The 27,139-nt window shown below is 39.2% G+C and overlaps 1 protein-coding gene across 3 annotated transcripts in view; it reads left to right on the plus strand.

Moving 5' to 3' along the window:
• Nucleotides 1–5,078: 5,078 nt before the first annotated feature.
• The window catches only part of STK4 (serine/threonine kinase 4), an 88,682-nt gene continuing 66,621 nt past the window's right edge, over nt 5,079–27,139 (plus strand). Inside the window, exons 1-6 of one of the 3 annotated variants that reach the window (XM_049100227.1) lie at nt 5,126–5,228; nt 10,503–10,583; nt 14,892–14,972; nt 16,394–16,522; nt 19,322–19,436; nt 24,895–25,059. In XM_049100227.1, the coding sequence (XP_048956184.1) occupies nt 16,506–16,522; nt 19,322–19,436; nt 24,895–25,059 (297 nt within the window). In that variant the 5' untranslated portion in view covers nt 5,126–5,228; nt 10,503–10,583; nt 14,892–14,972; nt 16,394–16,505. Of the gene's footprint in view, nt 5,229–10,502; nt 10,584–14,891; nt 14,973–15,107; nt 15,233–16,393; nt 16,523–19,321; nt 19,437–24,894; nt 25,060–27,139 lie in introns of those variants that run through there. The other 2 variants (XM_025470187.3, XM_049100228.1) reach the window with 2 other exon arrangements.

Raw genomic sequence — 27,139 nt, forward strand, 5'->3', positions numbered from 1 at the left:
ATAAATGGTACAAATTCACTGGTGGCAAGTGGTATTTTCCAAAAATGACCAGAACAATAATTTCCAGTCCTTTACCCCCTTCCAGAACTTGGCCATCAAAGAGATGGAGTCTATCTCATCTGTCTTTGAAACTGCAAAGGACTTTGAGGCCCCCTCAACAGTGGAAATGACATTATCTACCTTCCAAAGCTATGCTTTGTAGATTTATGAGAGAGAAAAAAATACTGTTCTATGCCACTAATTTTGGGAATGGTTTCTTTTCTTTCATTGTTTAAGATTTGAGACAGACAGAGTGAGCAGAGGGAGAGGGACAAGCAGACTCCCCACTGAGCTGGGAGCCCAAAAAAGAGGGGGGGGGTGATTCCAGGACCCTGAGATCATGACCTAAGCCAAAATCAAGAGTCAGTCGGACGCTTAACCAACTGAACTACCCAGGCACCCCTGGGAATTGTTTCTTACACAGCAATTGAGAGATGGCAATCCCTTCCCACAATGCTTTCCATAATATCAGGGCTTCCCTTTTATTAGGGCTGATAAAAGCAGAACTGAAATAATTTAAGGAAGGGAGATAATTGGGGGGTCGGGGCAGAGGGGAAGTCTTCTAGGAGGTGACTTTTTATTTTTTTCAAAGATTTTTATTTATTTATTCATGAGAGACACAGAGAAATAGAGACATAGGCAGAGGGAGATTTCCTGCAGGGAGTCTGATGCGGGACTCCATCCCAGGACTTTGGGATCAGACCTGAGCCAAAGGCAGACGCTCAGCCACTGAGTTACCCAGGTGCCCCAGGAGGTGACTCTTTAGAAACTTTATTGAGAAGTAATTCATTAGCATATAATTCACCCATTTCGAGTACAGTTCAGTGGTTTTTTTATTATAGAGTTGCACAATCATCACAATCTATTTTAGAATTTTCATTACCCCAAAATGAAACCCTACATTCTTTTAGTTATCATGTCAATTCACCTACCCCATCTCCCCCATCCCCAAGCCCAAGCCCAACCCCAAAGCAACCACTAATCTACATTCTGATATATTTGCCTACTTTTAACTTTTCATGTAAATGGAATATGATATATGATACTTCGTTGGCTCCTTTCATGTAGCATAGTGTTTTCCGGGGTCATCTACGGTATAGCATGTATCAGAACTTCATCCCTTTTTACTGAATAATATTCCATTGTATACATTTTTTTGGGTGTCCATTTTATTTATTTATTATTTATTTTTTGTCCAATTTATTTATACATTTATCAGCTGATGCACTTTTGAGATCTATTTTTGGGGCAGGAAGTAACTTTTGACATTTATTAAGATTTCATCTCTCTGAATTAACCATCTCATCAAAGCCATATTTAATATGTATTCAGCTTTAATGGAGAAGGAATAGATATTACAGCCATAGTCTCCTAGGTGTGATAATATGCACAGACATTATTATTGGACATTAATTTTTTATTGTTGTTTAAACACTTCTTTTCAGGGTTAACTGGTGGTTTCATTTAACTGAGCCAGGCACAGCCAATACTTTTATATGCTAATTCCAAATAATGAACCAATTAGTCTTAGGGAAAGAAGTATAAACGACATCATAATTTGTCAATTTATAATTCTGGATGCTTTTCAATTCAGGTGTATCAATCACAATCTGAGTAAGATGGCTTATAGGAGGGATTTGAAATAAGATTTTAATTCAGGGAATTGGTTTCAGAGGTGACAGAGGAGCCAAGATGCCAACAGGTAACAGTGAAGGAGCCCAAAGGTCAGCAGCAGCAGGAAATGACTACTATGCTCAGGACTTGAAGATAAAAAAGGAAATGGTGATGATGTGGTTTGGAGTGTTGGGGTTTGGCTAAGAAAGAATTCCTGACACATCTTTGGTGGAAAAAGGTGGGTTTTTATTAAAGCACCGAGACAGGACCCAGGGGTGGAAAGAGTTGCGCTGGTGTTGTGAGGAGTGACTCATGAAAGATTTTCTGACCTAGGGAGGGGAGGGTGATGTTTAGAGCTCCAGGAAATTGAGTCTATGGGATTCTGAAAATTGCTTTTTTCTTACAAATCATGAAGTCAGTTGAAAGCTGAAGAAAACTTGTATTTTGCGTGACTGTGATCTTTATCATTTTTCCCCCCTTTCCTTTGCTCTAGGGCAGCCATAAGTGCCTGAAGAATGTCACACATATCCCATGGAGGGGGGCAGCTGGGGAGGATTAGCATGTGCTTTGCTCTGTTTGCCTTTGCTCCCTCATCAGTGATATTTACAGGGTCAGAAGCTGTAGTTGCTAGGAGCTGAAGCCAAGTCAGGACATTCTAGAAGGAGCTGAAGACAAAGTTACTGTTGGATACTTGATCAGAAGCAAAGAAAAGACTGGCTTCTCTCTTGGTTTTGCCCTCTGCCTCCTGCTAGTGCTAGCTGAAACCATCCAGAAGTCTGCTGACATGGGAACCTGGGAAGTGAGCTTGTACAGTTGGTCTCCTCCCCCAAGATTTCTTAGGTATGACATCAAAAATATGACTCATAAAAGAAAAAAATGGATAAACTATACTTAAAAATTAAAGTTTCTGTTCTTTAATTGAGATTAAGAGAATGAAAATACAAGTCCCAGATAATGTTTGTAAATCACATATCTGATAAAGGACATGCATCCAGAATCCAGAATATTAAAAAACTCTAAGAACTCAATAATAAAACAATGCGATTTTAAGGAGGACAAAGACTTGAACAGATAATTCAGAAAATGTACAGATGACAAGCACTTGAAAAGATACTCAACATCATTAGTTGTTAGAGAAATGCAGTGGGGGGAAAAAAAGAGAATCTCAAGCAGACTCCTTGCTGAGCGTGGAGCCAGACACAGGATCTCACTAACTTGAAATGATGACCTGAGCCAAAATCACAAGTTGGACACTCAACTGATGAGCCACCCAGGTGCCCCATTGGTTCTTTCTCTTAAGCAAATATCATATGACAGTTCATTGAGGTTTGCAATTTAAATTATTAAATATGATTTAAAATTTAGTTTTTCATACTAGCCATGTTTAAAGTGCTCGATAGCCACATGTCTATAGCAGTGGTTCTGGACAGCATATATATAGAACATTTCTATCAAAACAGAAATTTCTAAGGGTGCCTGGGTGGCTCGGTGGTTGAGTGTCTGCCTTTGACTCAGGTCGTGATACTGGAGTCCTGGGACTGAGTTTGGCATCAGGCTCACTGCAGGGAACCTGCCTCTATCTCCCTGTCTCTCATGAACAAATAAATCTTAAAAACAAAAAACAAAACCCAGAAATTTCTATGGGGCAGTGCTGGGCTGGAAGTTCTGCTGAAAATAAGGCAATCTTTTTTTTTTTATTTTTAAAGATTTTATTTATTTGAGAGAGATTGGGAGAGAGAGAGAGAGCACAAGTGAGCAAAGGAAGAGGGAGAAGCAGGCTACCTGCTGAGCAGAGAGCTGGATACTGGACTCAATCCCAGGACCCTGAGATCATGACCCCAGTCAAAGGTAGACACCCAACCGACTGAGCCACCCTGGCACCCCAAAAGAGGGGAATCCTAACGTCAGTCTATCTTAGGGAAAATCCCAGGAAGGGGTTAGACAGGGATGTTTGACATCATGTATTGGTAAGCTGACATTTATTTTTTAAAAAATGCTTTCTGAGTACCTTCTTTTATAGGGATGCGTGTGTGGGCAGCAGGGCCTGAACTTAAGATCAAAAGTAGAGTGTGCTTTAGGAGAAGTACAGGAAAAGTACCAGGGGATTTCAGAGGATAGAGGACTGACTTTTTGCAACAGGGACCTGTGGCGGCTTACTGAGTTTGATGCAAACTTTTTGATCTTTACTACCCCAGAGCTCTTACTGGCATTTACACAGATTTCTAGTAGGGCAAAGTGCAAGTAAAACATGGATTCTGTGGAGTCTAGCCAGTTAAAGAGTTCTCCTTATCCGTAAAATGGGAATAATAACTTCTACTTCATTGGGTTGTTTTGAGGATTGTGTCTGGCACATAGCAGATTCGCTATAAATGTTTTCCTCCAGCTTAAGGGGAATGGATCCATTACCCCTATTTTAGCATATGGGATGCCATACATGGGTGGCCCTGAAAAGTGGATGCTCAGGCGTTAATTTCATGGATGACATACCTTTGGGAAAAGCAGGACAACTAAAAACAGTGATGTTTTCTCATGTAACTTACCCCATGGGTAATTGGGTGGAATATGCTTTTGGCAACTGAGGGTTTACAGATTGCCATAGCTGGAACTAGAGCTCTTGAGCGGAGAGGAGACCCTGACCCTCACGCCCCAACAGAGGGTACACATCAATGGTTGTCCAGTTTGGTCAGACTCAGTGCAGGCTTTGCTTTGCACTGGGTCTGACCTGTATCTAAATCTCCAAATCGGTATTTTTAGGAAGGGACTTTTAAAAAAGAGAGCAATAATAGTATTCACCTTACAGGGTTATTAGGAGTATTAAATGAATTAATTCTAGTAAACCACCGAGAACGTGGTAAGCACTGTGCGTCAAATACATTAAAAAAAAAAAAATTGGGTGCAACGTTACAGGGTTCGTATGAGGATGATTAAATAAGACAGGTAAGCTGGCACCTGGCAAGCACTTAATCACGATTATCTTTAGGTCCGCAAACGGACTCAAAGGTGACAGGCCGTTAAGAAGAGAAGCTGAGCAATTTGCAGCCCGATGTTCCGTGACATCCAGGGGCGGCCCGGCCTCCGTCTGGGACGAGAATGCAACCGGCTGGAGCGGCAGGAACCCACCAATACCTCCAGGAGTCCCTGGAGCAGCGCTTCCCAGGAATCGCGTAGGACTCGGCGGGTTAGGAATCGCCGGCGCTTCGCAGGAAGCCTCAGTATCTCCGAGGAACGAGGGTCGGCCCGAGTCCGAGTGTCCCGGGCGAGCAGAGTCGCCCCAAGGCGCGGCCGCGGACGGAGCCCAGCCCGGGGAAGGACGCTCGGGGTTCCGGGTCCGCGCGCCGCGCGCCACGTGACTCACGCTCCGCACCACGTGGTCCGGGCCAGCGCCCGGCCGCCCCGCCCCGCCCCGCCCCGCTCGCGCACCGCGCGCCGCTTCCGGTGGGGGCGGAAAGCGGAAGTGTGGGAGGGTCTGCGGGGCGGGCTCGGGGAGGTCCCGGGGGAGGATGGAGCAGTGAGCGGGTCTGGGCGGCTGCCGGCAGCGCCATGGAGACGGTGCAGCTGAGGAACCCGCCGCGCCGGTGAGGGGCCGGCTGAGAGCAGGGGGTGGGGGACCGGGAAAGGCGGGAACTGGCGGAGGGGAGGCACCGGGTGCGCCCCCGGAGACAGGGACCAGCCGGGCTAGGCGATCCTGGCACCTGCTGAGTGGGAGGGGGTCCAGCAGAGGCGAGCACGCGCCCAGGGTGATAAACGTGGGGCTGGCTGGGGAGAGAGAGCACTTGCTGTGGGCGGGGGGGGGGGGGATCCTGGCGGGAGGGGGCACTGCTGAAGGGAGCAGCTGTTGAGGGACGTGGGGACGAGTTAGGGAGAGCACCTGCCGAGGGCGGGGGCGGCTCGGGGGGAGGCCGTCCTAGGACCCATTCATTGGGGTAGGGGCGATGCTGTAGCAGGAGGAGAACCTAGAGGGGTCCAAAGTGTGGGTCAGGTACGAGCAGAGAAAGGCTGGGCGGACTTTCTAAGGGAAGGGGTCCCACTTGCGGGATGCGGTGGGGAGAATCTGTGGAGGGGGAAAGCTTTGCGCCTAAGGCTGAAGGCACACCGAGAAAGGGCGAAGGTGCAGCAAGGGAGGGCTTCGTGCAGGAGAGCATTTAGAGCGTCTTCTGGGTAGGGTCTGCACTCTGGGAGGAGTGTGACATCTTTTATTCCTGATGGCCCGTGCCTTCCTAGTTTTCCTTACATCCTCAGCTTTCCGAACCTGACATTAGGAGGTGGATTAGGAAGTAAGAGGATATTTTCAAGAAGGGCAAATAGAGGCCCAGAAGAGTTGAGATACAGTCCTAGGTGTTTCCTTCTTTGCCGTAGGTCTGGGTCATGACCTGACCAGACTGGGCCCTTTTCAGGCCTCTATTGTTTTGTATCAGCTCCAGATCCCGCTGCTACCTGGAATTGTTTTAAGTCGAGATCAGGGATGTGGCTGGTCCTAGAAAGTGTGAACTCTTGCGTTGTTGGTTTTGGCTGTCTCATTGATTTGCTCTGGGGACACTGGGGTCTGGTGTCACTTTGCCACATCTGGAGAAAAAGAGGGAGAGAGCAGAGATCAAGAGAGTCATGCTTCTTTGCGGTGCAGTGTAGTTAGCTTCTATTTCACAGAGATCTCTGACTTCCTGCAGCAGAATGAGCACTAAACTAGGAAGTGTTCAGTGTGTGGGAGTGTGGGGCAAAGGAGAGGTGCCTGGGCTGCACACTTGGGGTTTAGTTGAAGTACACAAATATTGCAGAAGGCAAATAGCTGGTTGAGATGGACTCATAATTCACCCTACTGTAGCGTGCTGAACGGAAATGATAATGATTCTTACATATACAGCACTTAGCTGGGTGCGGGGGACCGTTCTCAGTGCTTTCCGTGTCTCCTGGTGAACCACACGTAATTGACCTATAAAAATGGTAATTTTGTGTGGTTCACTTCATTATAACTCTTTCAGTCTTCACAACAATCCTACAAGGTGGTTATCTCCAGATCTCTATTTTACAGGTGATAAAACAGAGGCACAGAGAGTTTTAAGTGATTTGTGGAAGATTCCACAGTTAGTTAAGTGGCAGAGCTGGGGTTTTAAACCAGGCGGTCTGGTTCAAAGTCCATGCTCGTAACTGCTCCCTCTGATGCTGCCCTGGAAGTACCCCTGTTCCACAGGGCCCGTGTATGTTAGCAAGTGCCAGAGCACCATAGTGATCCAGCTATAAATGTACGCTGGTGATGTTTCTTTCTGAAATGCATTCGGTTTAATTGAAAAGAGAATTAAGAATCTTGAGTTTTGTTTCTACGTTTGCCTTGTGTTATATAATCTTGGGCAAAAGAGTACACGTTTTTGTTTTTGGGCATGCTCATTCCTGGATCTTTTGGATTTTAAGAAATTTATTAAATGAGAAAGAGAAGGGCATTGCAGGGCTGAATTCTTGAATGACTGGTGCTTTCCTGCTCATCATTACTAGTGAGGTACCTAATCTGCAGCAGATTAACTTTATTAGTTGCATTAGATGGCTGTCTCTTTACTGTGTCTTCACATGGTCTTCTTTCTACACCTCTATGCGTCCTTATCTCCTATAAGGACACCAGTCATATTGAATTAGGGCCCACCCATATGACCTATTTTACCTTAATTATCTCTTTAAAGTCCCTGTCTCTAAATAAAGTCACATTCTGAGGTCCTGGGGCTTAGGACTTGAACAGAGGAATTTAGGGAGGGGCACAAATATTCATTTATTATCATTTTTAAAAAATCATCAATTTATCTTACACATTTGTTGTACCCATAGCAAATTCTGAATTGAAAGTGGGATAGGTATACATAAATAAAATGAACCTTATAAGAGTCCTAAGATGGAGAAAGAGGCTTCAGAGTGAGCCAAACCTGTGAGTAACTACTTCATAAATACCCTTGTTTATGTTTGGAGAGATATGGTGGCTTTTCAGAGATTCAGTTGGCATGTGTTTCCAGCAAGGGATAGCAATCTCAATGCAAGAAATGCTCTTTGTGTTCATGAGCTTGACGTTTGTGTGACTGAATGATGGGAGATTAAAGCTGATGGTTTATGTAGGAGATTAAGATTTTTAAAAGCGAGCTGGAGTTAGATAATGATAGTATGGTGGAGGATGTAGAGTGCAATTCTGGGATGCTTGGCTGGCCATGTGGCCATCTGACTTAGGAGAGGAGCATCTGCTGGTGTTTGGTCCACAGACGCTGTGTTGGCCAGGCCTGTTCTTTTATGAGTGAGCAGTGAAACTACCTAGGACCTGGGGAAGTCCCAGCTGAAAGCTGACTCATCAGTGAGGCTGTTTTGTGCTTCTTCCATGAAGACTTATGGTATAAAATATCATTAAGAGTAACTTATCAAAAGATTTTCCATAGAAATCTTAATTATTGATAATCTGGTAATCCTTTTTAGGGGGTAATTCTGTTCTTCGGAAACTGACAAGGATTGCCAATAAAAGTTTGGGGTTCTGATCAGTACCTTCATTGATCCATTTAGGAGATATTTATTAGCCACCTCTGGGTTATTAGGCAGAGAGATAAAGATCTATTAAGCCCTGATCAAAAACAAACAAAAAACTCAAGTAGATTGTTTTAGAGAAGTCTCTGAGCAGGTATATACAGTTTGTCTGTCAGAGGATTATCAGGGGCTTGCAGCTGTTTTTCTTATGCCTGGGGCAGTTTCCTTTGTTATGTTGTGGTCTCAGAGTAATTGAAATAGTGAGTTTTGCTTTTTATAAACCACAAAGTCAACACTTCAAAAGAACACATTTCATCTTCCTTTATATAAGCTGTTTAATTATACTTGAGAAATGAGGTATTGTCCATTGTTTATACAATTATGAATTCAGTACTTCACACACACACACAAAATCTCCCTGGTTCATGCGATGTTCTTTCTGAGGTCTGAGTTCACTTCTGAAGTTTAAGAGGAGTTTCACTTCAGCCCTTTTTGTTTTGAAGCTAGTTTTTATGATGTCATCGGAATTTAATGTTTAGGACCTTTTGATTTTCAAAGGTCACTGTGGTCATTTTGTTAATTTTCAAGTTGTGGCAATTACTGACTTGGAGCATTTCACCATTTCTCTCGTGTGTAATCTTTGACATTTATAGAATCATGCGAGATTGTCCTTCAGGGATCAGTGTTTATGGGTGGATACACTCAGTGTGTTCAGGGATTTCTGTCTTTTCTTCTGGTTTTGTTATTTCCTCCAGGAAGGTACACATTTGTGTGTGTGTGTGTGTGTGTGTGTGTGTGTGTATGTGTGTAATTCAAGTCTTTTCTTGTAAAAACTGGTATTGTCCAGCTAGTTTAAACCTTTTCTCTACAAAGAAATTTCCAGTGTTATTACTTCCATAATTTCACCATTTCCTGAGCTCTCTTTTCTTTGTTGTCCTTTGTAGTTTCAGGAAACCATTGTGTAGAAGATATACACATACACACACATAAATATTCCTTGGTAAGCTCCTTTAAGCCCATTAATAAATTTCAGATGTCTCAGAGTTTTAAAAAAATTGTTAATTTATAACTTCTCATGTTTGTTATTTACTATGTCTAGCATAGTCAGAAAAGTCTGAATTATCTGGAAATTATAGGCAGCCATGTATCTTTGATTTTGGGGACTTGTTGGAGGTACACAGCTGCTCATGGGAGAGTCTCTTTCTGAGTCTTTTGAAATTCCTAGCTGCATAGTTCTTTTTCACGTTTGATCATGTCTAAGTGTATACCTTCCACTTTTTGTTTCTGTGATACCAATAGAATCCCTATGTTTTGACCCAATTACCAAAATCTTGCTTAGAGAGAGCAAGAGTCTCTGTCTTCCACTTTCTGTTTCTGTGATACCAATAGAATCCCATTTAAAATTGGCACCATAAAAAAAAAAAAAAGAAAAAAAAGAATCCCTATGTTTTGACCCAATTACCAAAATCTTGCTTAGAGCAAGAGTCTCTGTCTTCCTTGGCCTCCAGTCTGAGACCATGTTTTATTTTATTTTTATTTTTGTTTTTTTTTTAAATTTTTATTTATTTATGATAGTCATACAGAGAGAGAGAGAGAGGCAGAGACACAGGCAGAGGGAGAAGCAGGCTCCATGCACCGGGAGCCTGACGTGGGACTCGATCCCGGGTCTCCAGGATCGCGCCCTGGGCCAAAGGCAGGCGCCAAACCGCTGCGCCACCCAGGGATCCCTGAGACCATGTTTTAATTCGTAGTTAACCTTACATTAAACATCTCTTCTGAAGAGATAATTATGCTATTTTAATTCATGGAATCTCAAGATTTAAATGGATTTCAAAGGTTCTGTCAAAGCTTGAATCAACTCTGTAGCATTTAAGCCAAATGATGATTCATATTCTGTTTAAGTTCTCCAGTGATGGGGAACTAGGGACTTCTTAAGGCAGTCAAAACCATTTGAGAACAACTTTTGTTAGAAAATTTCTTATATCTGTTGAACTGTAGTATGACGCTTGGTAGTTCTTTACCCTCTCGTCCTGATTATGTTTACCAGAGAGACCCAGGACAGGTGAATACTGCCATAGACAGCCTTTCAGCATCCCTTAAGACTCTTAGCTTGGGGCACCTGTTTGGTTCAGTCGGAAGTGTGTGGGACTCTTGATCTCAGGGTCATGAGTTCAAGCCCCACAATAGGTATAGAGATTACTTAAATAAATAAAGCTTTTAAAAAAGTCTGTTAGCTTGCCTTTGTTGTTGTTTACTAGTAGAAGCTTTATAGAGTAATTCCTAAGATGCTAATTGTAATATAATGCATTTTGTGGTCTAGTTGCTAGCAAGCAAAAAGTATTTTGTTTTTATTTCTTCATTCCCAGGCAGCTGAAAAAGTTGGATGAAGATAGTTTAACTAAACAACCAGAAGAAGTATTTGATGTCTTAGAGAAACTTGGAGAAGGGTAAGTGTACAGAAAATACAGGTAGACTGGTAGGTCCCAATATTTTTCTTCCTCCAACACCAGAAGGAGCTGAACCTTTCTTATGCCAATAATTCACAAACCTAAGGAGGAGGAATGTTACATATGACACTGCTCTGGGTAGGGGGGGTGGGTAAATGTATATAGCTTGAAATGCCCTCTCCCTTTTTCCTCCAGTTACTATTATAGACAGATTTAGTGATGCCTCTTCAACACCAAGGGCATCTATTGGTTTCTCTTTTATAGAATCCATAATTTACATGATTTTACGTAACAGCATTGACTAGTCTACACTTCATTTAAAATTTTTATTAATCATTTTTATTTGCTGTTCAGAGTTTCTGGTGCATTCGTAATAATTATTGTTTCAATAAAATGGAATTCAGCTTTTTAGTTAATGTAGCTTTGTGAAGTATAGTAAGTAAATCAAGGACTGTCACTACCTTCACAACTTCCAAGAGGTTGACAATTCCAGGTTGGGAACCAGCGGACTACTTGAAATCCAAATTTGTGAATAAGTGTATAAAATACTGCTGAAATGGTATTTAGTAACAGTGGTTTTTTGTGTATTCTTCAGTGATAGTTTCTGCATAAATAAGCAGGTGTGTGTGTGTGTCTACATGTTCAGCCTCTCAAGAGTACTTATAGTTCAAGAGAAGACCTGAAATACTTACTTTTTAAAATGTCTATTGTTTAAGTGTTGTGTGTCCTTGGAATCAAGTCTTATATGTCATTAAATTATTTTGGGGTTTAGTGTTATGTATGTCTAATATAGGTCAGCAATGTTAAACCTGATCCTGGATTACATGGCATAGGTTTTGTTTTCATGGATTGCCTCCTTGTAAAAAACATTAGTCATCTTTTTATAAGTTGGAAAAATACTCTTTGGAATGAAGACATCAACCAGAGAAGGGAAGTAAAAGAGGCCACCAGCTGTGCTGTTAGAAGACAAGTACAAAATGAATGCGAAGACTGCAAGCTGACTTGGCATCCTTAAAGGTATGGGAAAGTGATAGACCTTCCACATCTCTTGCCTGTCCTTTTCAGCTGTAGCTTGGTCTCCTTGCTAGTTTCCTCAATGAAGTGAGTCTAATGCCCTTCATCTCACAGTGTTTACAGGTTGAATAAGATAAAGCATGGTAGGCATAATTAAATGGGTAACTAACTTGTTTCTTTTCTTTTTTTTTTTTAACTAGTTTCTTTCGTTTTTGATAGAAGTGTGTTACAGTAGTATGGGCATAAACTCTGAGGTTATACCTGTGTTAAAACCCTTGCTCTACTGTTTATTAGTTACAATAAATGAGTGAGCTTGAGCAAATTACTTAATATTTTGAAGCTTCATAAACCACAGCTAAAAAGCAGAGATATTAGTATACCCGTCATTTGCGTTATGTCCAGCATTACCCAAAATACAAGATAATAGGGGTAAAGTACTGAGTATAGTACCTGTCACATAGTAAGTGCTCAATAAATGGCAGCTATGCTTATTTTGTTGTTAAGTCTACCCACTGAAGCATATTTCAGACTATATCATATCAAATTACAGTTAAATCTTAAATCCTCAGTATATTTAGGCATTCCTAGAGGGAGCCATGTTTGAGTTGATTGGGTTTGGGGAACACCAAAAGAAAACTACAGACAGAAAATATCTCAGTAATATATTCTGATAATATAGGAAGGGGCAACTAAGCTAATTATGATTGTTTTTAATTTTCTTTTAGATCTGTGCGTGGCTTCATCAAGAAACTTGGAATTTCCTTACAAAGATAAAACCAGCAAGAAAATCGAAATAAAGCTTCAGATCTTTCTCCTTGTTTTATCCATAGTGTTCTTTTAAGTGTTACCATAGATGCTTGGATTTCTGTCATCGTGACTGAATGAACCTGAACAAGCTTCATCGAACTAACAGAATCCTGGAGGAAGACCTTAACTCCATTTAACTGTTGAAATACAAACTGCCATGCCATCCTTTAATTGTTCTGGAAAATGAGTAGATTGTGAACACTCACTGACTTGTGCCTTATGAAATGAGCTCTGCCTGATGGACTGTTAGAGTCCCTGGAACCCACAGTTGTTCTGTATATGGAGGAAGTCCTGTGGATCTGTGGCAGAGTAGATCCAACACTCCAGACCAGGACAAGTGACCCATGCTTGGAAAGTATTTTGAATAAGAACTTAGCACCTTTTTCCTTCTATTATACTTAAAGTTTTACACCTTGACTCATTCAAGTTTTTGTCATAGGATAACAAAAACATCTTGCTCCTCATTTTATAGCTAGTGAGTGGTATTGTTAAGACTTATATCTAATTAATTTGGCTTCAGATACTACATTGTTTCTGTTTTTCCAAATTGATCCTTGCTTTGTATGGCTCATGTAGAACCCCTACTTCGCATGATTTTTGTTCTCTACCGGTCAAAATTCATTGAGTCACTGTAGTTTTTATTATGTAGGGAATCAGGTCTTACAGGACTTGCCTAAAAACAACAATTACTGAAGCCTTCTAAATTCTCTTCAGGTTACTGTAAGTGCGATATGTGGAATCATGAATCTTACTTGTTCATATAAGCTATTGGAGTATTCTTTGCTCTCAAGATAGTATAGGAAGGTGTGGGAAGTGTTCTGGTCAGGACTGCTGAGTATGTGCAGAGACCTCTCTTTCCATTTCAAATAGATAAAACTAAGGAGTGAAAATTAAATTTTTAAATAAAAGCACACATGACCAGCTATGGACCAGGGATGGAAAAGCTATGTAATAGTAAGAGGAGAGTAAAGCTTGCCCTGTCCTTGTCAGAAGATGGTAGGTGTGCTTCCTACATGAAGTTGTGGGATGGATGAGGCTCCCCATCTATGAACTAAAGGTGAAATAAATTTGCCTGATCACTGTTAGAAAATCTCATTGGCCTGTGGCCTGGGAAAAAAGTGGAGGTACTGGTTTGACAATAGGAACTGGGCCTTGACTGCATTCAGGTTTGGGATTTAGAGAGGCAAAAATCCCCCAACTCCTAACACAAAACCAACTTCAAGTTGTAGCATCTAGCTAACTGGATGAGAGAACCATGAAACCATCAAGATACATGAAATGCTCGTGGCAGTTAGCACTGTGTAGAGGAAAATCATTTGAGATAAAAGAAAACCCAATCAAGGAATATACTGCTATGGAATAATGAGCAGAACAAATGGGAGAATTCACATCTAAGGAAATAGAAACAATGAAGCAATCTCAGAAGGGATTTAACATGTTTGTTGATGATTTTCAAAAAGATACAAGGAGGGAATAACATCCTTAAGAACACCGGGTGATGAACAGGAGCAGATAGTTACAGGAAAAATTAAAGTTGGGAATCTTGGCAATGATTGAAGTTCTGGAAGCCCAAGAAGTTGGAAAAACAGTGAACTAGACAAGCTGAAAGAATTTGTGAATTGAGAGATAGAAATGAAACTGATCACAAAATGCAGGACAGAGAAATAACTGTTAGAAATCAGGTCAGCATGTATTGAGGAGCTGCAATATAAGTCTAATAGGAATTCTAGAGGAGATAATAGAAGAGATAGGAAATAGATAATGCTGAGAATATCCAGACTTGAAGAAAAACCTGTGCCCTCAAATGGAAGAAGCTTATGAAGTGCCAAATGAATCAACTCCTAGTTATTTTATAGTAAAATTGTAGAATGTGAAGGATAAGGAGGAAATCTTGAGTGCTACCGGAAGAGAGATTACCTATGAAAGGTGATAATCCGATGATAGCCAACTTCTTAGCAACTAATAGAAACTGGAAAACTGTAGAAAGGGTGCTGAGGGAAAGCTAATGTCCAAGAACTCTATCCAGCAGAACTGATTCCAATGAGAATGTGAAATACGGACATTTTCATACATATAGGACCTAGTGTTATCAAGAATAACTTTATAGAATAACAGAATACCCAACAAGCAATGGCTGACCAAGAAGGGCATTTTATAAGGGCAACTAAGTAATAATAAAGCTGGGGTTGATGAATGATGAACTGGCTTGATAATGGTTTAGCATTTTTGTAATTATCTTAAGATGGCTGCATTAGTTTCACCCATCATGCCTTACAAAATGGTAACCAAAGTAGGAAAGGAAGTGGCAGGTAAAAATGGGCCTTCTTGTGCATTTCTCATCAGGGAAGAAAGCCTCTCACAGAATCCCTTCAGAATTCCCCTCAAATTTCATTGACCAGAGCTAGGTCCTATGCTTACTACTAGTTCAGTCACCAGCAGAAGGAATAGGAATGCTGACTATCTAGACTGCCGTATTTTATCCCCTAGGAACAAGCCTTGGCTGTCCCAGTGAATCAGAATTTTATCTTCATAAGGAAGAAGGGGCAGCAGGCAGGTATTCCATACACGGTCAGTGGTTGCCTTTCTCTGGGAAAAAAAATTATGTAACTTTTAAGGATCATTATACTAGTTTTGCCAACATAAGGGGGTCTGATGGGATGGAAATTTTAAAATGTGTTTTGCATATTTTTTTTTTTTTTTTAGTTTTATCTTACTTTCACTTTGAAATGTTCTGGAGCATCATTTTGGCAGCTAGAGCTCTCAGCTACTTTAATACATCAGGTGGTGCTGTTCTGTTGTTTTTTCGCCAAGACAGTGTGAAGAAATAGGTGGGTTTGGGAAGAAGGAAAGACTCAATTGTGTTTTCACTGACAGCCATCAAGGTTTCCATTGAAAATATAATCAGTGTGGGGTGATGATATTTGACCATAACAACTGTCTTGTAGTTTGAGTTGTCATTTTACAGGTGAGAACATTTAGGTATGAGAAGGTTAATATGTTTGCAAATGATGGCCAATATGTCATGAGGGTAGGGTGCAAATCCTTGGTCTTTCTATTCTAAGTCTCATGTTCTTTTGGGCCCCAAACTGAATGGACAGATAGCTTTGTATTTATTTTGATAATAAGTTCCTAAGGGAAGATGGAATAAAAGGCTTTGTGTGTACTGTGTTCACATGATACTCACATTTGAAGGGACTTATATTTTGAATTAGTTTCCATAATGTTTTAAGTATTATTGCAATTAAGGAGCAAGGATGGAAGGACCTTGTGGTACTGGAGTGAACACAAGAATACATAGATCTCCATTTCTGCATTCTAGTCTGGGTAGATATGGGGAGAACATAAGCTTTGTATTCAGACACATCAGGATTTACATCCTGGCCTGGCCACTTATTTTTCACCTCTGAAATTGGACAAGTCCTGTAACCTCTGAGTCTTTACACATTTTTCTATGAAATAGGGTTGTTTTTTTTTTTAATTTTGTTTTTAATTTATTTATGATAGTCACACACACACAGAGAGAGAGAGAGGCAGAGACATAGGCAGAAGGAGAAGCAGGCTCCATGCACCGGGAGCCCGACGTGGGATTCGATCCCGGGTCTCCAGGATCGCGCCCTGGGCCAAAGGCAGGCGCCAAACCGCTGCGCCACCCAGGGATCCCTGAAATAGGGTTAATGACTTCTTCTGTTTATTTTTTGTAAGGATGAATTAGGATGATGCACAGTTTCTAGCAGACATCAGGCAGGCAATGCATGATAGTTACTATAATAGTGATTATTTTAATTGAATACCTTCAGTCAAGATTAAATGTGAAATTAACAGTTTTTTCCCCAAAGTACTTTAGCTATTTCAGTTTTACAGTTATAAATAATATAGGTGTATTAGGCACTTAGGGATATAAATTAGAACCATGAGTTGCCTTTGTTTTACCACTTTTTATCTCTGGACTCGCGTTGCCTTTATAAATGTTCTCTTTCCCCCAATCACAGGTCCTATGGCAGTGTGTACAAAGCTATTCACAAAGAGACTGGTCAGATTGTTGCAATTAAGCAAGTTCCAGTGGAATCAGACCTACAGGAGATAATCAAAGAAATCTCTATCATGCAGCAATGTGACAGGTAAAGGCATGTGGTGTTACTTTGGACAGAACGTGGTTTTGGATTAGCTGTGATTATTTGGAGTTTAACACGTACAGATGTATTTACTTAGAGATTTTGCGGAAGAGAAAGTTTAGGTGGAATCACTATGCATGTTCTTTTCAGAAACAAATCTGATAAAAAAAAATGTGTGTTTTAGTAGCTAAATTTTTATAGCTTCTGTTTCTGCATAGATTTTTTTTGTTTTGTTTTTGCAGTAAGCTCCCTATTTCAAAACTAGGAAGAGGAGCCAGAGAGGCAGAAGGTGGTGGGGCTGGCTTTATTTTTTTTTTTTTTTTCTCCGTCTGATAATGATCTCTTTTACTTCCTATTGAGAAAACATTTCTGTAGAGATAGCTAAGAAGAGATAATCAAAATACTTTTAGCTGTAGAAACATTAGAATATCAGATAGATCCATAAAAAAGAGCATTTTTAAAATGTATTGCTGTTCCTTCACATTTAAAAAAGAATTCTTCAAGCTCAGAGTAGTTAAGAATTTTATTTTTGAGGAACTAAGATTTGTCAAATGCTTTAAGCAGGAAGTCAGGCCACCAGGCAGCCGCAGAAAGGCACGTGATCTCTTCTGAAATTCAGTCACAACATGAGTTGGTTGCAGTGATGGAGCTGGCTTCCCCACTACTGTTTAAATTTGAGAGATATACAAACTTAGGGGCAATGCCAGCTCTAGAGAGTGGAAAGGAGAATGAGAGTGTCTTGCTCCAGAGGCTGCATCCATCCTCCCAAAGCTCTTGTGGTCAGCAGAAAGCTTAGGATCTCCAATTTGTAAAGTTTTAGCACTGGGGCAGGTGAGGCTGCCTATGAGGAAATTTGCCCAGGAGCCCTTAGATCTCACAGGCTTGTGAATGCAGTTACTTCTCTTCTTCTCCCTCCCTTCCTTTCTTTTATTCTTACACTTTTATGGTTATTCTCTACTAGATGAAATGTATTTCTTGACTGGATGGACCATAGTTTGGTAGAAGTTTTCCTTTCCCACCTCTATGAGATACATACAGTATAGAAGCTCTTTCCAGTTGGCACATTGAACTTTGCCACTCCTTTTTAAAGATTGATTTTGAGAGAAAGAGAGAATATGTGAGAGCTGGAGAGAAGGGCAGGGGGAGAAGGGGAGAGAATCTCAAGCAGACTCCCCATGAGCGCAGAGCCTGACTCAGGGCTTGATCCCACCACCCCAAGATCGTGACCTGAGCCAAAATCCAGAGTCAGATGCTTAACTAAGTCACCCAGGCGCCCCAAGGGACTTTGACTCTTCTGTTAGGTTACACAAGAGCTATGTTTCAAACAGAGTATGCAAATATGTCTAATTAAAGAAGAGTTATTTCGAAGAGCCTACTCTGCTAAGCATGGTAAGGAGTACAGAGAAGTACGGGGCAGAGTTCTTGTTCTCTGGGAGTTTAGAGACAAATTGGGTAGACCAGGCCTATATATGTACGGGAAAATCTAGCCGATGATACAAGATACATAGAAGACATTCCAACAGTAAATAGCTGAGATTACTTCCTTGTAAAGGCAGTAAATACTATAGGAATTTAAGGGAGGGAGAGCAGATGTGGGAACCTGTACCTCAGAGGCTTAACTCATCCATGTCTTCATTAATCGTGTGTATTTCCTGCTGTCCTTGTCATTGGCATGTTTCCCAAGAGTGAGGGACATTTGAAATTCTGAGCATTGATGAAACCGGGTACATTTTAGCATCTTTGGTAATAATGCAACATTATTTAGCCTTGATAACAATCTAATTAAAGCTAGTAGCTCTCAGTGGGCAGATTATTTCATTTTAATAGGATATTTGACTTTTCTCTGAAATCTCATTTGGTATCTCTCTTCAAGCTTGAGACCCAAAATTCCAGGTCTGATACTGATATTTTTTCTTTTTAAATTTTTTTTAAAAGATTATTTTTTGAAAGAGAGAGAGATCAAATGGGCACACATGAGCAGTGGGGAGGAGCAGAGGGAGAGGTAGACAAGCAGACTCCCTGCTGAGCAGGGAGCCCGACATGGGGCTTGATCCCAGGGTCCTGAGATCATGACCGGACCAGAAATCAAGAGCTGGATGCTCAATGAACTGAGGCACCTAGGCTCCCCTTGAATATTTTTTCTTTATGATAGACTATAGTGTGATTTTTTTTTCTTATTATAAAATACATGTGACTTTTTGGAAAAATGTAAATAAAAAGAAAAGAAAATTACTTTTCCCTTTGGAGAGAGAATCATTTTAAATACTACTTGGTATATGTATCCTTCCATATCTCTTTTTGGAATTTCACTGTGCTTACTATTATGTAACTTCTTTTCTTTTCTTTTCTTTTCTTTTCTTTCTTTTCTTTTTTCTTTTTTGTTTTTTATAAGCAGGCTATCTTATGTCATCAAATATTCTTCTATAATATTTTCCATGGATTTGTGGTTATTCCATTATATGGCTATATCATTATTTTTTAAACTCCCTATTGTTGGACATTTAGATAGTATCTAAGTTTTTATTGTTATAAACAGTACTATGATGATAACTATTTATTTTTGAATAGCTATAGTTCTCTTCCTGGGAGGAACTGTAGACCTAGAAATGCAGGTTAAAGTACCCATTACATTTTTTCACTTTGGTTATTTATTATTTAGAAAACGATAATTACTTCATATTTACATTTTTATCAAGAGGGCATCTATTTTAATCTTAAATATGAATAATTGATCTTTTAAGCAGAGAAACTAATTTTCATGTATAGAAGGCTGTTCACTTATTTGTGTTGTCACTCTCTCTTTAGCCCTCACGTAGTCAAATATTATGGCAGTTATTTTAAGAACACAGACTTGTGGATTGTTATGGAGTACTGTGGGGCTGGTTCCGTGTCTGATATCATTCGATTACGGAATAAAACGGTAAGTTTACCTTCTAGAACAATGCAGCTGAGCTAGTCTCTGGCCTTATATTCCTGGGCATTCTCCTACTGCCGTACCAAGAAAGATGACTGTTGAATTTCCTCTTTTCCATGATTCTTTCCCCCTTTATTTCTGGTGCCTCCTAAAAGTGGTGTTTTTGACATCAGCCCAATGCAGTGATATTTAGCATGTTTTGCTTATTTCATAGTGGGAAAGAAAATAGTGACTATCAAACCTTGGTGAAGCAATGAGTTTTAAATGTTTAAATTTAGATTTGGTTTTCTTCTCCTACCCAGCATGATTATAGATTTACAATGTCTGTATTCTATTAATTAGAGAATAATCTCTGTGAAAGATTATTTGCCCTTACTGTGATCACTAGAATAAAAGCTAGGAGTCGAGGGCTTTAATTCAGATTTAGTTGTTTATACAGTAAATATTTCTAGAACATTGTTCTAAACCCTAGGGATACAGTAGTAAAGAAGACAACAACCCTGTTCTTGTGCTTATACATTTTCTAGTAGGGCAACCAAAAAGCCAATTGATGGTAACTAGAAAAGAAATACCAGATAGTGAGAATTTCTTTGAAGGAACAGGACTGGTGGGGAGTGTTCAGTGAGCTACTTGAGAGTGGATGATGGAGAAAGGCCACTCAGGGAGGTGGCATTTAAAGTAAAACTTGAATGACAAGATGGAGCTAGACTTCTAAAAGAACATTCTAGGTAGGGGGAATAAGTGCAAAGATCCTGAGGCTAGAACAGGTTTGGCACATAAAGAAGGCTACTGTGAGGAAAGAGGAGAGGTTGGGGGAACCTGTAGGAGATGATGTGAGATAGGTGAGCAGACCTGGATCCTGTTGGTATTGTTGGCCACAGTAATGAGTTTGACTTTCATTCCAACTACAACAAGAAGCTGTTGCTGCTGTGGCTTCTGTGTGGACTGTGAATGGATAAAAGTAGAAGCCAGAGACAACTTAGCCTTTAGTTAGTTAGTTTGTTTCGTTTTAATAAGAAAAACAGGAATAATACCTATATTAAGCATTTGCAGAATTGTGAAAATTAAATATGTGAAAGTACTTTGGATATTGTGAGGCACTATATAAATTATAAGGTTAAGAATATTTTAAAACTCAAGTCGTGTCCTCAAAAAATTAAAAATAAAACTACCCTAAGATCCAGTAATCATACTACTGGGTATTTTCCCAAAGAATACAAAAACTAATTCGAAGGGATATATGCACCCCTGTGTGTATTGCAGCATTATTTACAGCAGCCAAATCATGAAAGCAGCCCAATGTCCATTGGAAGATGAACGGATAGAGAAGATGTGAGGTGTATCCTTATATGTGTATATATATTTATAAATATCATTCAACCAATCATTCAACCAAATTTCAATCAAAAGAATGAAATTTTGCCATTTGCCACAACATGGATGGATCTAAAGAGTATAGTACTAAACAAACTAAGCCAGTCAGAGAAAGACAAGTGTTGTATGATTTTACTCACATGTGGAATTTAAGAAACAAACAAGCAAACAGAAAAAATAGACAAACCAAAAAATGGACTCTTAACACTAGAGAACGAAACAGATGGTCACCAGAAGGGAGGTGGATGGGGGATGGGTGAAATAGGTGAAGGGGAGTAAGTGCGCACTTATCATGGTGAGCACTGAGTAATATATGGAATTGTTGAATCCCTATGTTACAGACCTGAAACTAATATAACAGTGTATGTTAACTATACTGGAATTCAAATAATAATAATTTAAAAAAACAATAAAAATAAAACTCAGTTGTAACTTTGGGTTATCTATATGACCATATCCTTTTCTTAATTTATATTATTCAGAATTAGTAACTTTTTCTAATCAAATAGCAAATTCTTTAGCTAGGAATTATGTCCTACCATAAGATATATTTAAAGAAGTCCCAAATCTTGAGTAATTTATTGAATTAAAAATTGGGCTCCAGAGAGAGCTCAGTTGGTTGAGCATCTGACTCTTAATTACAGCTCAGATCTTGATCTCAGGGTTGTGAGTTCAAGCCCTGCATTGTGCTCCATGCTGAGCATGGAACTTACTTAAAAAAAAATTTGGTTCCAGGCCTTCTGTGCAGCATTAAGTTATTGTTTCAGGTATTTTGAAACCATCCAAAATGAATTTTGATGGTGCATGTTTTAATATTAGTTTATTGTATTTATGTAATTTTAAGCTATTAAGTGCTAATCTTTAATTATTACACATTATTTTGTAAAATGTTTTAATTCTGTTTTGTGCAGTATGACAGTCAATAGCTATGTGTGGTTATTAAGGACTTTAAATGTGGCTAGTCTGAATTGTGATGTGCTATAAGTATAAAATATCAGATTTTGAAGAGTTACTGCAAAAAGAAAAACAAAAACTTTACATTTTTAATATATTGATCACATGTTGAAATGGTAATATTTTGGACAAATTGATTAAAATATATTATTGAAATTAATTTTGGGGTGCCTGGCTGGCTCAGTTGGAGGAGCATGTAACTCTTGATCTTGGGGCTATGAGATTGAGCCCCATGTTGGATTTGGAGATTACTAAAAAATTAATTAATTTAAATTAATTTTGCTTTTATTTATTTTTATTTTTTTTAAATTTTGCTTTTTATTTTTTATTACTTATTTATTTATTTTTTTACAGACAATATAGTTTTTTTTTAAAGATTTATTTATTTGTGATAGAGAGAGAGAGAGAGGCAGAGACACAGGAGGAGGGAGAAGCAGGCTCCATGCCGGGAGCCCGACATGGGACTTGATCCCGGGACCCCAGGATCACGCCCTGGGCCAAAGGCAGGCTCCAAACCGCTGAGCCCAGGGATCCCTAAATTTTGCTGTTTTTTTTTTTTTTTAAAGATTTTTATTTATTTATTTGAAAGAGCTTGAGCAGAGGGGGGCAGAGATAAAAGCAAACTTCTTACTGAGCAGGAAGCCCAATGCAGGGCTCAATCCCAGGACCTGACCCAATCCTGACTTGAGCCAAAGGCAGACACTCAACTGGCTGAGCTACCTAGGCACCCCAATTTTGCTTGTTTTTCTAATGTGGCTACTAGAAAAGTAAAGGTTGTATTTGTGGTTCACATTATATTAATATTGGGCACTGCTCCCTTAACTGATTTGCTTAACTGGTTAGAATAAGGCGTAATAAGTCACATGAACTTTGTTCTGTTCCACTGTAGAAGGTACTCAAACTCTAGCTTGCAACCTTATCAGTAGTGTTTGCTTGGACTACAATAAGAGCTCTATAGTTTGTTAGCACAAATTACTTGTTTGTGCTTCAGCTTCGTTTTCTATAAAATGGTGATGATAATAGTACCTATTTGATATGATTTTTGTAAAGATTTAACAAAATTACAAAAACAGTGCTTACAATACAATAAATGCTATTTTTAATGTTATTAGCAGAGTGCCTAGCTCATAATTGATGCTTGTTAACTATTTGTTCATTGACTGGTAACATAGTAGTTATTAAGCCGTGTGTATTCTTATATGACTTACATCATCTGATTTCCATGACATTCTTGAAGAAAGGTGATAGTCCTATTTTATAGTTTGGGAAACCGAGGCCAAGAGAAGTTTGATAACTTGCTTAGGTCATACAGCTAGAATGTAGAGCCAAGGGTAAAAACTAGGTCTTTCTCATCCCGATTCCCATGTTTTATTTTGCACCACAGCCTACTGTCTTCTAAATATGAGTTGTTTGTCAAAAGGGAGACAGTTTGCTGATGGATTTCATTTGGTTAGCACTAGAGTTAGGTCTGCCCCAAATCACCATGGAACTGAGCAGATATTCTGTGTTGATCAGCATTCTTGCTTTCATTTATTCATCATTATTCAAATATTTTTTCAGGACTTGTTATGTCCTGGGTGGCTTTCTTGGTGCTAGGGATACAATAGTAAACAAACCAAAGACATTTTATTTTTTATTTATTTATTTTTAATAAGTCTGAAGACTTACATTTTTTTTTTAAGATTTTATTTATTTATTCATGATAGACCCAGAGAGAGAGAGAGAGGCAGAGGCAGAGACACAGGCAGAGGGAGAAGTAGGCTCCATGAAGGGAGCCTGACATGGGACTTGATCCCTGGTCTCCAGGATCACTCCCTGGGCTGAAGGCGATGCTAAACCGCTGAGCCACCTGGGCTGCCCAAGACTTACATATTTGTAAGGAGGAAGGAAAGAGAACAAGAGAGCAAGGAAGGAAAAGAGAGCAAGAAGGAAAGAGAAGGAAGAGAGAGCAAGAAGGAAAGAGAGCAAGAGAGAGCACAGGTGCACTCATGAGTGGGGGACGGGCAGAGGGAGAGACTCTTCAAGCAGACTCCCTACTGAGCATGGAACCTGATGTGGGGCTCAATTTCATGACCCTGAGATAATGACCTGAGCTGAAACCCAGAGTTAGAAGCCCTTAACCACCTGAGCCCCCCAGGAGCCCCCAAAGACTTTTTAAAATGGGGTTATGTTCCTAATAGGGAAGATATCACATGTAGGTATACAAATGTGTAAATCAGATGAGGATATAATACTGCATTTACCAACAAGGTAGGATCAATGAATAGAGAATGATCTAGGAACGGAAGGAACTGGGGAAGGCCTCTCTGACTTTCTGCATGAAGAGTATTGTGTAGGCAGAAAGAACATGAGATGAAAAGGTCCAGAACTGGAAGTGTGCTTTGAGTGTTTGAGGAACAACAAGGAAGGCTGGAACAGCATGAGCAAGATAGAAAGTAGTAGAGGATGAAGGTAGCTGGGAACTAGATCATGTAAGACTTTGATGAGGACTGGCTTTAATTTTGAGTGGCTCAGGAAGCCATTGGAAAATTTTGAGCATACCTGGCTTTCATTTTGGCTCATTATGGCTCACTGCCATGTGGAAAAGACATTGTCAAGGGTCAAGGGCAGAAGCAGTTAGGAAGACCAGTTAGGAAATTATTTGGATAGTTTAGGCAGGGCATGCTGGTGGCTTGGACCATGGTGATTAGTAATTACAGAGGATATATATGGATATATTTTGAACATAGGGAAGAACCAAAGATGACCTCCAGGTTTTCAGCCAGGGCAATTCAAACTGCCTTTCCCTGAGAAGACTGTGGGAAGAATAAGTAGGTTGGGCGAGTGGTAAGTAGATGAGTAGGGTAACAGTAGAAATAAAAAATTTGATTTTGACATGTTATGCTTACATGATGCTTGTTAGGTATTCAGTTGAAGATGTTGTGGTCAGGTACATGAATCTGATGTTTGGGGAGAGATGGGATAGGAGATGTAACTTTAGTAGGGGTTAATGGAGTGATGGTGTAAGCTGTCAAATGCTGTCACAGGTTGAATACGATCTTATATTCTAGGAAGGGCACTTGGATCTAATTTTTGCCTTTTTTGAATGTAAAATGATATAAACTGATAGAATTTTAATTTTCCATTCTCTTTTTAGTTAACAGAAGATGAGATAGCTACAATATTACAATCAACACTTAAGGGACTGGAATACCTTCATTTTATGAGAAAAATACATCGGGATATCAAGGCAGGAAATATTTTGCTAAATACAGAAGGACATGCAAAACTTGCAGATTTTGGGGTAGCAGGTCAACTTACAGTAAGTAAAAATGTTACTTCTGGTAACTTTCAGCTCTATCCTGAGAAGGAATTGTTTTCATTTAGTAATTTTTTAAAATAAAATACGCAATTTCATTGTATTCATAAAAAGGTTATAGAAGGTGCCACTAAGTTGCGAAAGAGGTAGTAGGTTATTTTAGGTCCTTTCCTGGCATTTAGGTCCCGTGACTGAACTTTGATAAAAATAAAAGCTGAAACAAGAAATGATAGAGTAGAAGTTTAAATTTACAAAATGAAGAAAAATTCAATCCAAACTGCTTTCCTTGCAGAATAAGATGTAACACCATCTCAACGCGGTAGCAGTTGGCATTTACTTTACTGAAAACACTTTCCTTGTCTGGTTCCAGGATAGTCTTTTGAGTCTCCTCCCACCTCACCAGGGCATGGCATTGAAAAAAAACACGTTTCAAAACAGGAAATGTAGAATTATTTGGTTTTGAAAAATATCTAAGTATATATGATATAGATGTAGAAAAATAGAAACAGTTCTGGACAGGTAGTACTAAAATTCATAACAATATAATATATCAAACAGTTTTCTTGGGCAGTAGAAAAAATATTTTTTTGTTTGTTTAGAGTTGGTATCAGGTAGAGTTTTTTGGTTTTTGTTTTTAAATCTGCCTAGATTATATTAGGGAGTTTAATAGGTATTGCAATGGCACAAAAATTGCTTTGCTGTTTAAAAAAGAAAATCAGAAACTTATTCCATATTGTAATTTCTGACCTTTCAAAAGATTTTGTTGTTAACACATAAAGTGCTTCTAGGGAACAGTTTATGCTCCCAACTGTAATATATGAATGTGTCCATTTTGGAGGGGCCTGGCTGGCTCAGTTAATAGAGCATGTGACCCTTGATCTCAGGGTCATGAGTTAAAGCCCCATATTGGGTGTGGAGCCTACTTAAATAAATAAAATAATTAATTTAAAAAAAAGGATGTATTCATTTTCTCTCATATTTGCCAATGCTGAATGAGCAATAAGTTGTATTTTTAAATCATTTTTGAAACAATATTTTTACATTTGATTATTGGCCATTTATAATTCTTCTTTTGGAACTTAACTGTTCATCTTAATTTTCCTAATTGTGTTGGACCTTCTAAAAAATCTGCTGAAAAAGGTAAATCAAAACTTAAAAATTTTATATTAAAATTATTAATCCTATGTTATATATGTTGAAACATCTTTTTGTAGTTTGCTAGTTATCTTTTTACTTTCATTATGATTTTTCTTTAAACACCAAAGTTTCCAAATTTTATATAGGGAAATCCACCTCCCTTTCATGTTATGGTTTCTGCCTTTGATGTCACCTTTAAAGTCTTTTTTTGCTCTAACATTATATAGCTGTTCATCTATACTTTCTTTTAGTACTTTCTAGGTTTTGTGCTTTGTATTTAAATTTTCAACCTATTTGAACTTTTTTTGGTGAAAAGTATAAGTTAGGAAATTAAGTATAGAGTTTTACAAATGACTAGCCTGATGCCCAGTTGCTTTTCTGTCCTTTGCTTGGTAATTTGGAGTAACATTTTAATTATATCTTCAAGTTATATATGTGTGTGTTTATGTATATGTATAAATACAGACATACATAGCCATAGTCTGTTCTGAACTTAATATTTTCCCTTGTTATGCTATGCATTAGTATAACTTTGTAATACAGATCAGGCTGGGTTAGTATCCACTCATTAATCTTAGTTTTCAAAAAATTTCTAGGTATCCAAAATACTCTTTTCTAAATGATGAGTATTTCAAGGATATAATCCTCAAAAACAACTTGAGTACCACCATTTGAAAACTGCAAATTTAAGTTTCAGAGCAAAGGAAATGACTAAGCACTAAGGTAGTTCCTGTGCTAGTTTTTTACATAGAATCAACAAAGTGAGATCAATTTAAAAATATCACCTGTCATTTGTTCCTGACTGGCATAGCCTAACTGAAGCCACAGGCATTTCAGAAGGAACAGGAATGATGATGATGGGGACTCCTACTGCATATTTAGTTCTGTTTAAAATCGTCCTCTTCCTAAAATACAGGAGCTCTGGAAAGGTTCTCTTTCATTAAGG

The sequence above is a fragment of the Canis lupus genome, chromosome 24, assembly GCF_003254725.2.
Source record: "Canis lupus dingo isolate Sandy chromosome 24, ASM325472v2, whole genome shotgun sequence".
NCBI classification, from domain to species: Eukaryota; Metazoa; Chordata; class Mammalia; order Carnivora; family Canidae; genus Canis; species Canis lupus.